Genomic DNA, 12,101 nt, shown 5'->3' on the forward strand with positions numbered 1-12,101 from the left:
TCATAAATCAGCATCCGTATCCACCCCCCCCAAGGCCAGCAGTTTATGTGTAGTATCCACACATTTTCTGCCACTGCGAATGCTGGGTTTCAGGCAGCTGAGCACATGGGAAGTTGCATGGCAGGATTGGAACTGGAGAAAGCCCTGGAGCAGGTCCATAGGGGCCAGACTGGAGTAATGATGTATGAAAATTTCAGTTCAGTCCACAGACCAATCAGAAAAGCCCCAGTGACAACCCCAAACATGAATGTGAATAGGACTGCATGTTCTCCAAAGGTGTTTGCAAATTTCCAAACTGGCATTCGCATTTTTAAGAATACCTGTTTTCACCAAATGTGCACATTGATATGGACATTTTTATTTTTATTTTAAATAAAATAAGGGAGGTGGGGTTGCACTGTATGTGAAAAATACATATCTCTGCACAGAAATACAGGAGGAGGAGCTTGGTAGCCCCATCGAGAGCATCTGGGTTGAAATAAATGGAGCAAAGAATAAAAGGAACCTGGTGGTTGGAGCCTACTACCAGCCACCCAATCAAGGAGAAGACAAGGATGAAACTTTTAAAAGCAAATAGCCAATGTTTTAAGGAAGCATGATGTAGTAGTAATGGGAGACTTCAATTTCCCCGATATTTGTTGGGAGACAAATTCTGCAAAACATGGCCCCTCCAGGAAATTCCTGACTTGTGTGGCGGATAACTTCCTCCTACAGAAAGTAGAGGAAGGAACTAGAGGATCGGCTATCCTTGACTTGATCCTAACCAACAGAGATGACTTAGTGGATAAAGTAGCAGTTACAGGAACTCTGGGGGAAAGCGACCATGTTGTACTTGAGTTCTTGGTTCTAAGGGAAGCAAAAGCCAAGTGTAGTCAAACGCGTACCCTGGATTTTAGGAAAGCTGATTTTCATAAACTCAGAACAATGATCAGTAAGGTCCCATGGCAAGCGATGCTAGCGAGAAAAGGAGTCCAAGATGGGTGGGAGCTTTTAAAAAAGGAAATTCTCAAGGCACAATCACAAGCAATTCCAACAAGAAGAAAAGGTGGAAGACAACAGAAGAAGCCATTGTGGCTTCACAAAAAGCTTAGGGATGACCTGAAAACAAAAAAGGACACATATAGGAAGTGGAAAGAAGGCCAAGTAACAAAGGAAGAGTACAGGCAGGTAGCACAGAATTGCAGGGATGGCGTCAGGAAGGCTAAAGCTGAGAATGAGCTGAGGTTAACAAGGGATGTTAAAAACAAGAAAAAGGCTTTCTTCAGCTACGTGCATAGTAAAAGGCAGAGGAAAGAAATGGTTGTTCAGCTATTAAATAAGGATGGCAAAATGATAACAGATGACAAAGAAAAGGCAGAGGTGCTCAATTCCTACTTTGGCTCAGTCTTCTCCCAAAAGAGGGTCTATGACCCCCCTGGCAAAGGCGAAGTACAGGCTGAAGGGGCAGGATTGCAACTCGAGATCGACAGGCATATGGTCAAGGAACACCTCATTACTTTGAATGAGTTCAAATCTCCAGGGCCAGATGAACTGCATCCTAGAGTCATAAAGGAACTGGCAGAAGAACTCTCAGAACTGCTGTCTATTCTCTTTGAGAAATCATGGAGGACGGGGGAAGTGCCAGATGACTGGAGGAGGGCTAATGTTGTCCCTATCTTCAAAAAGGGTAAAAAGGAGGAACCTGGGAACTACAGACCAGTCAGTCTGACATCAATCCCTGGGAAAATTCTGGAGCAGATCATAAAGCAATCCATCTGGAAGCACCTTGACAACAATGCCGTGATTACTCGAAGCCAACATGGATTTGTCAAAAACAAGTCCTGCCAGACAAATCCGATCTCATTTTTTGATCAAGTCACCTCCCTTGTAGACCGTGGGAATGCTGTAGACATCATATACCTCAACTTCAGCAAAGCTTTCGACAAAGTGCCCCCTGATGAGCAAACTAGCTCAAAGTGGGCTAGATGAAACAACGATCCGGTGGATCCACAGTTGGCTACAGAATCGGACTCAAAGAGTGCTTATCAATGGGACCTTCTCCAACTGGGGAGAGGTAACGAGTGGCGTACCGCAGGGCTCAGTCCTGGGCCCAGTGCTCTTCAACATTTGTATTAATGACTTGGAGGAGGAGGTGCAGGGAATGCTGATCAAATTTTCAGATGACACAAAATTGGGCGGGATAGCTATTACTTTGGAAGTCAGAAACAGCATTCAGAGTGATCTTGATAGACTGGCATACTGAGCAGAAAACAACAGAATGACATTGAATAGGGATAAATGCCAAGTTCTGAACCTAGGAAAAAGAAAACAACTTGAGTACTGTGTCCAGTTCTGGGCGCCACACTTTAAGAAGGATGCAGACAAACTGAAGAGGGTTCAGAGGAGGGCAACGAAGATGATCAGGGGACTGGAAACAAAGCCCTATGAGGAGAGGCTGAAAGAGCTGGACATTTTTAGCCTCGAGAAGAGAAGGCTGAGGGGAGATAGGATAGTGCTCTTCAAGTACTTGAAAGACTGTCACAGAGAGGAAGGCCAGGATCTCTTCTTGATCATCCCAGAGTGCAGGACACGGAATCATTGGCTCAAGTTACAGGAAGCCAGATTCCGGCTGAACATCAGGAGAAACTTCCTGACTGTTAGAGCAGTACAACAATAGAACCAATTCCCTAGGGAGGTGGTGGGCTCTCCCACACTGGAGGCATTCAAGATGAGGCTGGACAGCCATCTGTCAGGGATGCCCTGACTTGGATTCCTGCATTGAGTAGGGGGTTGGACTCGATGCTCTTACAGGCCCCTTCCATCCCTACTATTCTATGATTCTATGATTCCAGAGGAAAAGGCTATCAATGGCTACTAGTCCTGATAGCTAAATGTTGCATCTAGTATCAGAGGCCGTAAGCCTTTGTACACCAGTTGCTGGGGAACATGGGTGGGAGGGTGCTGTTGCACTTGTGTTCTGTTTATGGGCTTCCCGTGGGCAGTTGGTTGGCCACTGTGTGAACAGAATGCTGGACTAGATGGACTTGGGTCTGATCCAGCATGGCTCTATTATTGTTACTGTTATTATTATTATTAACAACAACAACAACAACATTTCTATACTGACCCATAGTCAAAGCTCTCTGGGTGGTTTACAGAAGTTAAAACATTAAAATACAATATAAAAAGTTTAAAAGCCATTTACATAAAAGCACACAGACAATATACACAAACAGCATATAACTAAAAACAACTTTGAACAGTTAGTCATTACTAAAGACACACCCCGGACCAATTAAAACTCATCAGGTGCTGCCTAATGCCTGGGAAAAAAGGTAGGTCTTTACCTGGCACCGAAAAGATAACAATGTTGGTGCCAGGCGGACTTGGGGAGCTCATTCCACAGATGGGGGCCACTACTGAGAAGGCCCTCTCTCTTGTTGCCGCCTTCTGAGCTTCCCTTGGAGGAGGCACTCGGAGGAGGACCTTAGATGCTGAACATTGCATACAGCGATGGCCTTGTAGGCCCCTTCCAACCCTACTATTCTATGATTCTATGAACCCTAGAAAGTTCCACTGGGCGGCATATGGACGACTGAATAGAAGCAGTGCAATATATATCCTTGCTGCTCTCACTGCCTTTGAATATACCTGGCCATACACCAGAGTTTGACTGCATCCCCCAGGAATTTTTCTCCACCTGCACTGAAGCCGTCTCCTATTTTGTTTAATCGCTCTCAGCTCTGGGGTATACCATGGAGCCATATGAGCTCTACTCTGGAGAGAGTGCTCAGGAGCGATCGTGTCAACTGCAGGCAATGATCTGACCATGACAAAGGGACTGATGCAAAGTCCCCTACCTTCAGATAACCGTCTCTATGTCCAGTTGAGAAAACCAGGTCTAGAGTATGCCCCGCTACATGTGTTTAGCCAATGACATGTTGGGACAGTCCCATGGCTGTCCTGGAGACCATGAAATCCTGAGCTGGCCCAGACAAGGTGTCCTCAGCGTGAATGTTGCCATCTCCCAGAACCAACAGTATGGGGGATCTGAGCAGCACACCCGAAACCACCTCCGTCAGCTCACCTACGGAGTCTTTTCAATAGCGGGATGGGCGGTACACCAACAGAATCCATAATCTGTCCTGCTGACCCAACAGAAGGTGCAAACATTCAAATATTTTGGCCACCTAATGCGAAGAGAAAACTCTCTGGAAAAGACCCTGATGCTGGGAAAGACTGAAGGCAAAAGGAGAAGGGGACGGCAGAGAATGAGATGGCTAGATAGCATCACTGATGCAATGAATATGAACTTGAGCACGCTCCGGGAGAGTGCGCAGGACAGGAAGGCCTGGCGTGCTATGGTCCATGGGGTCACGAAGAGTCGGACACGACTGAACGACTGAACAACAACAACAACAAGCCTCATGGACAGGGAGACTGCAGTGGGAGATGGAATTCCTATACCCGCCCCCCGCGCGCCCTCAAGCCTTCCCTGATGCTGGACCAAGTACCCCGGTGGGCATAGATGGGAGAGACTGACTCCTTCTTGCTCACCCACCCAGGTCTTGGTTATACATGCCAGATCGGCTGCCTCATCCACTACTAAGTCGTGATTGGTTTTATTTTGCACTGATCTGGCATTTAAAAGCAGCATCCGGAGACCTGAGGGTAGGCTGATAGGATAACCACCAAATCTGTGCAACACGGCATGGCCATTAACTGTCTGGGCCATGTTCCCCTTACCTGGGAAGTTCCCCTATCTCCCTCAAACCATCACTACACTGATTGCTCCCCCCCCCACTCAGATCCCCCCAATTGCCCCAATATCCTCCCTCCCTCCCAGGCACATACTCAGGCCACCAGAAAGCCAGGCAGAGGAACAGGGTCCAGATCCTTCAGCAATCACAGCTAGGTGGCCTCTGGCACCTCCAGCAGCAGGAACAGCCTTTATAGCTGGAGTCAGGTTCGGGCCCTGCTCTCCCAGGCCAGCTGGCGAAGAGCCAGGCAGAGGAACAGGTCCAGATCTTGCAGGGCTCACAGCTAGGTGGTCTCTGGCAGCTCCAGCAGCAGGAACAGCCTTTATAGCTGGAGTCAGGTTCGGGCCCTGCTCTCCCAGGCCAGGTGGGGAAGAGCCAGGCAGAGGAACAGGTCCAGATCCTGCAGGGCTCACAGCTAGGTGGTCTCTGGCAGCTCCAGCAGGAGGAACAGCCTTTATAGCTGGAGTCTCTCCCCACCAGTTCCCCAGGCCCTCGATAGTCTCCAGGGGGCATGACATACGAAATGGGTGTGGGCCGGAGAGGGAACCTGAGCCTCTGCAGGGTGGGTGGAGAACCTCTGTAGACTGGAGGTTCCCCATCTCTGATACATAGCCAGGAGGAGGAACCAAAGGGCTTCTTGGGGGCATTGTCATGGTGGCTCTGCTGCCCTTCTTCTGCATGTGGACTCATCACTGTATAGACTAAGGGTGGGAAAAAGTCTTCCTAGCCCTCATTCAAGGTATCGTGAGAATGGCGAACCCATAGTTTTACACACATGCGCGTGCACACACACACAGCTGGGGAGAGAATATAATTTAGCACGGCCTTTCATGAAGTCTTGTTGTTGTTTATTCGGTCAGTCGCTTCTGACTCTTTTTGACTTCATGGACCAGCCCACACCAGAGCTTCCTGTCGGCCGTCGCCACCCCCAGCTCCCCCGAGGTCGAGTCCATCACCTCCAGAATATCATCCATCCACCTTGCCCTTGGTCGGCCCCTCTTCCTTTTGCCTCCACTTTCCCTAGCATCAGCATCTTCTCCAGGGTATCCTGTCTTCTCATGATGTGGCCAAAGTACTTCAGTTTTGCCTTTAATATCCTTCCCTCAAGTGAGCAGTCTGGCTTTCTTTCCTGGAGGATGGACTGGTTTGATCTTCTTGCAGTCCAAGGCACTCTCAGAATTTTCCTCCACCACCACAGTTCATCATGAAGTCTACCTCATTTAATTTTTATTGGACACCAAATTTTGTGTTCATCGCCTTTCCATTTATAATCAGGATGAGCATTCATACCATCAAATTGTTGCTACACCTGGTGATGAGTCCACGTTCACCTTAAATTGCTTCTTTTCAGTCCAAAGCTTGTATGTTTGCCTTTGACTGCTTCAGTCAGTCCCCTGGAAGTTTGGAGGGATGCTGGGGTGGGGGAGTGGAGAAGGAGACTTCATGGCATTCATTCAAAATTGAACAAAGTTCTCCAGCTCAAAGAACATGGTCCCTCTGCCTTCCCTATTCCTTTTCCAGCCTAGAATAATTAAGTTGTTATTGAACTATAGGGCAGGATGACAGAGAGGACATTGACTGTAAACCTGATTTCATCCTGTTTTCACAAATCTCTTCTTCACCTAAATAACTCAGGGTGAACTTTCAAGCTAAGATGAAAACATTGCTGTTTTCTCCCCATGCTTTGAGATTTGCCTGCAAAACACTTGGAGATGCTTGGATTCAGATGACTCAGATTTTAAACTTGCAGGCAGGGGACAGGTTGTATAAACACAGCCCCCAGAGCCCCCAGTCCAATGCATGAATGTGACTGAAGGGACGAATCAGGAAAACTTGAGCTCTCCAAATTTCATTTCATTGGGACTCGGTGTGTTCTACTAAGGGTAGTAAAACTTCCTTCTGGGTAAAATACAACAATAAGGTGGTTCAGTAATGAAGCAGAGGGTGGTGGCCATGGGAATGGAGAGTATAAGAGTAAAACCAATCACACCCCAGGTTATTGTCAAAGCTAAGGCATGACAGTATGAGGGATTTCCAGGCAGAAAGAATGAACTGCTCCAAGGCAGGTCGAGAGTTCAAAACAAAGGGAACAAAGTGCTTGATGGCTCAGAGGCTGGATCCAGGATGAGTCAAAATAAAGGGAAAATAGATTGGTTCTGGTGACTCAGCAGAAAGCTCTCTTGAGTCCTTTACATCTGGCTGGCTGTACAGAGCAGTGCGGTGCAAGATTCAACACAAATGTGTCATCAAGGGTGCTCTCGTAGTGCTTGACCTTGTTAGGCCTGTCTGAGACGTGGGGACACTTCATGATTGGACCAAATTTCCCTCCAAGGCTTTTGATTGGCCAATTCAGAGGTATCCTTGTGGGTTCACTGGCTGGGTGGTGGCATCCTGGGCATCGTCTTGCCCAACCTGCTAAACAAGACATTCCACTGACGTTCCCTTCTGTTTGTCATAATGCAAATGCAGGAGATGGGGGAGAGTGGAGGGAGGTGCATAACCCTTTCCGAATGTTATTGGAAATGCTAAGGAGAAGCCCCATTGACAAGGCTCTCTGTCTAAACCTATTTTTAACCAAATGGTGGTGGCTCTAGGGTCTCTAATAAAGGGTTAGGGTGCAATCCTATGCATGATTAGACTGGGGGATGCTGGGAGTTGTAGGACTTCTTTCTGTCTAAACTAGGGATATTTGTTGCTGGGAAATCCAGTATTTTCTTGCTCGATGGTGTTTCATGGTGTGCATGACTTGCTTTGTGTCTGCAAGCTGAGCTGCAAGCTCTTCCCTGAGCTTCAGGAACTTTTTTTGCACAGTTTAGGAAGGTTCTGCAAGTTATGCAAATTTCAGAGCCATTTGTACAAATTACAGCTGAATTTGTGTAAATTAAGTCAGAATTTGTACAAATCATGCTAATCCAGATGTTATTTGTGTAATTTGCATAAATTCAGCAGTAATTTGCATGGAGTCAGCACATTCAGCTGTAACTTGCACAGATTGCGCAGAAATTTGCACAGATCGCAGAACCTCCCCCCAAACAAAACAAAATGTGAAATTCCTTGAAAATTTGCGAACTGACCTCACTTTCTGTAGATTGAATTGGGATCCACTGCAGGAACCAAAATGAAGTCCAGGGGACTGGGCCAAAGAAACCTAATCAAACTCCAACCCCCAAACAGATTTCTCCAACATCCCTAGTCTAAACATGCCTAGGATTGTGCCCTTAGTTTCCACTCAGTCTCCTCATTGCTCATTCAAAATCCTTTCCTTTGGTTGTCTGTGGACAGCATGGTGCACCCTGATGTCAACAAGGCCAGTGAGGCTTGTACCCCATTTTTATATTCATAACTAAAATTGAGAAATCCATAGATAGCCTGTTCCCACAGCATTTGTTTTCTAATTTGGAGCAACCAACCAGAAGGTGAAGTCGTTTGGGGTTCCCTTTCTTCTGAAGGCAGGTAATAATAGCAGCTCCTGGCCTACTTATGTTCCTTTTCTGATAAATCTGTCAATTTCTGCTCCTGTGGTCCTCCATTATCACCAGCATGTGAACTCTCTTGATTTCATAGACTTCCAGTCCCCTGCTTTGCCGCCCCCTGCACTTTCTTCCACTCCTTATTTAGGACCGACTTGTCACATCCTGGATGCAGTAGTTTTGACTAGTTTCTTGGGTTGCACTAGCTTCTCATTGCCCTAGCGATCATTCCCTCTAGCACAGCCTATTTAGTGCTGGTGAATTGCCAGCATTGGATTTGTTGTTGTTCAGTCGTGTCCGACTCTTCATGACCCCATGGACCATAGCACGCCAGGCCTTCCTGTCCTCCGCTCTCTCCCGGAGTGTGCTCAAGTTCATATTCATTGCATCGGTGATGCTATCTAGCCATCTCATCCTCTGCCGTCCCCTTCTCCTTTTGCCTTCAGTCTTTCCCAGCATCAGGGTCTTTTCCAGAGAGTTTTCTCTTCGCATTAGGTGGCCAAAATATTTGAGCTTCAGCTTCAGTATCTGTCCTTCCAATGAGCAGTCAGGGTTGATTTCCTTTAGGATGGACTGATTTGACCTCCTTGCAGTCCAGGGGACTCGTAAGAGTCTTCTCCAGCACCACAGTTCGAAAGCACAGCATTGGATACTGACCAAATAAGTAAAATATGTCCCTAATTGAATTGTACACAAATTAAGAGACACTTGAACGTTATAAGTTGTGTCTGGAGTGTTACAGCCTAATGTATTAACAGCTTCTATCTCTCCCTCTAGCCACACAGATTGATCCCAATGAACTGCAGGAGCTTTTTCAGGATACATCTGCCAGCATCTTCCGAATTAATGCCAATGGTGCGTATGTCAAACATGTTGGATGTCAATGTGTTGAGTGCATTGTATACAAAGTGTTCAGAAACTCCTTTTCAGACAGCGAAATACAATTTCCTGGTACAGCACAATGATTGCATGCCATTTTTAGACAAGGTGTTGTGGGGGGGAGAGTAGTTCGGCATATGCTGCATTGAAGAGGTGCGGATATGCTGCACTCATTGTTGAAGCCATTGGCAGGGTCAGACCCTTTGAGCTCCTGGTTGGAGCCTCGGGTTGAAAACCCAGAGGTTTTCTTGAGTAAAACCACATTACAGGCTCTAGCTTTTGAGATGTTTGTTTCGACCATAATTTCACCTTCCTATTTAGCAGTTTAATTGTTTAGTTCATAGATGCCTGACAATATAAACATCTTAGAAATAAATGAAGAACACTAATAAAAAAGTACAGTATATCATATCTGAGGAACTAATTGCTGGAGAATATACTGCAGGGAGTAATCTAACCCTGGCCAGATGGAAGGCCTGGATTTGCAAATAGCTGTGTTTCTGTAATTTCAGTTATTAATGACTGCAGGTGATGATGGGTTACAGCATGGAGTTCTGGTTCCTTGAGGTAAAGAAGAACAGCACAAATAATTCCACAGCACAAATAATTCCACATTGTTTCAATGGTTCCGGAGAGGTCCTCGTTCCCATCTTGGAATATCACCAGCAATTGCTTAGACAGGTGTATATCATCTGGGCTCTCTCTTGAGTCTGTGTATAGCCTTCACAAAATATGCCTTCACAAAATGTTTGTCAAAACCCACTTTTCTGAAATCCAGCCTGCTCTGTCCAGAGGTGTTCTCTCATCAGAACTGTTCATACAACATGCTAACCCACAATCAGTGGTTGAGTGTGGGTTGTTTTGAATCATGGGTTGTTCATTGAACCATGGGTTAGTGTGTTGTCTGAACACAGCATGTTTTCCGCAGGGTAGGTTACTGTGCCATCTGAACGCAGCCAGGGTGGCTTGTCAACTACCCTGAACAACCCAAAAAGAAGCAATGGGTTCTCAAGGTGGCTTGTTTGAGAAAAGAAGCCACACTGCATGGTGAACATGCCACCTTGGCTGCATTCAGGCAACACGTTAACCCATAGTTCAACAAACAACTCACGGTTCAAAACAACCTACACATAACCACTGAGCATGGGTTAGCATGTTGTGTGAAAAGCCCCATAGTGTCCACATTTGTTCTGGTACCATTCAACATGGTTATTATTTTTATTCAATTTATTGTATTAATCCTTTAATGAACAAAGTTGCTACTTATCTAAGAGTTGGCTGAGAATGCCTTCAACCTACTGAAAGCCCGACATGATGAGTTCAGGTTGTTGAAATTAAGCCTGACCCTACTCATGTACCTGAATGTACCTGAACCAAAGCATCACCATTTCATAGAACTCTTGTATGTATTATCCACCCTTCCTTTCCTGAACTCTGAACTGTGTACGTGGCAAACACAACATGCCGAGAGAGTCAGCAAATAACAAGATGTTGCAGCCAAAGTTCCAAAGGGCATCCACCAGAATGACACGTCTGCATAAGAGAGAGACACGTCTATCTAAAGTAGTACTTTTCCATGTCCTATATGACCTACGCATGCACATTATATTCTGTTGTGTAACTTGTTTGTACCACTGTATAAAAGGCCTGAGTAACCAGCATTCGAGGCTGCTTCTCTTGTGGAACAGACAGCCTTCGCTGCAGTGAATAAAATCTTGTTGTACCTTACCCGGTGTCTATTGCTGCTGATTCGGGACTCACGCTAGACACTTACCTAGAGAGTAGCTTTCTGCTCTTACCACAAGGTTCAGTGAGGGGGAGCGCTTCCTCCCTTCCAGTCTCAAATCCATCCTCTGGGCTGGTCCATCTAATGGGCCTATGAAAGTGGCGTCTACTGAGTGAGAGCCTTGTTCCATTTAAGCCCACCTGAGATCTGTTAAACTGTTGATGTCAGGGATTAAACCTGTGCCATTGTACATGCAAGGCATGGCTTCTACCACTGAGCTATGGCCATTCCTTGGACTCAGCAGATGAACCATGTTACTGTGTTTATTCCCAAGCCACCTCCCTGTCCTCAAGGCTAAAAGGTGGGTGACCAAACCGGCTCCCTAATCTTTGGCCACGGACCAGGGATCAGGTGGAGAGACTGACAACCTGGGGGTAAGGAACCTGTGAGTAAGGGGATCTGGGGGTCTACTGCATCCCCTCCCCGCTCACACATTCCTTTTGAGCCACCACTTACATTTTCATTAATGGCTTGGATGAAAGAATGGAAGGTCCATTCTGATGGCGGGTGAGTGACACGTAAGAACTGTTGCAACCATTTTAGAGAACAGTGATAGATTCAATAAATTTCTGTTTTCCTTTATCTCTTAGCAGACTTACAAGAGTCATGTGCTGTAAGCAGAGGGGCATTTTATTTATTGAAGAGCATTCTTTAGGAAAGACTCAAAACCAAGCGACTGGGCAATCCCAAATGAATGATTATCTAGTGAACATCTAGTAAATACAGTTTCCGCAGCCACCTCCTTTATTCTAAAGCAGCCAGTCCCCAAGACTAGATTTCTGTGACAGCAATATCCATTCATTTTTAATTTTTGTTCATATCAGGTCACCCAGTGGCACAGTTTCAGTCACTGCTTCGGGGAACCCAATACAGCTGTAGCCTTAACATTGCTTTTAAGCATGACTTTATGCTCATGATAGAGAGGGAGTGAGATGAATAGCCATCTCAATGTAATTCTCATTAGACTCATGAACTGAGAGTAAGCTAAATCATGAAGACAGGTTTGGAAATAGCCCTGGGTTATTATTTCTGGGGGACTAGTCCACTTGCTTGGACTGCAGGATTTAGAGGTACATCAGGGAATGGCCATAGCTCAGTGGCAGGGCACATGCTTTGCACACAAGAGGTACCAGGTTCAATTTCTGACATCTCCAGGTAATTCTGGGAAAGAGCCCTATCTGATAACCTGGAGAGCCACTGCCAGTCACTGTAGCCAATATCTGAGCC

At 46.2% G+C, this 12,101-nt stretch overlaps 1 protein-coding gene across 34 annotated transcripts in view; it reads left to right on the forward strand.

Annotated features, from left to right (window-relative positions):
* Nucleotides 1-12,101, forward strand: part of TSNARE1 (t-SNARE domain containing 1) — a 579,510-nt gene that overhangs the window by 177,904 nt on the left and 389,505 nt on the right. For all 34 annotated transcript variants that reach the window (XM_084848631.1, XM_084848635.1, XM_084848636.1 and 31 more), the window contains one exon: nucleotides 8,987-9,064. In XM_084848631.1, the coding sequence (XP_084704757.1) occupies nucleotides 8,987-9,064 (78 nt within the window). The remainder of the gene's footprint in view (nucleotides 1-8,986; nucleotides 9,065-12,101) is intronic.

Source organism: Heloderma suspectum, chromosome 4, assembly GCF_057233095.1.
Source record: "Heloderma suspectum isolate Gila_16-S chromosome 4, 16-S_ref, whole genome shotgun sequence".
NCBI lineage: Eukaryota > Metazoa > Chordata > Lepidosauria > Squamata > Helodermatidae > Heloderma > Heloderma suspectum.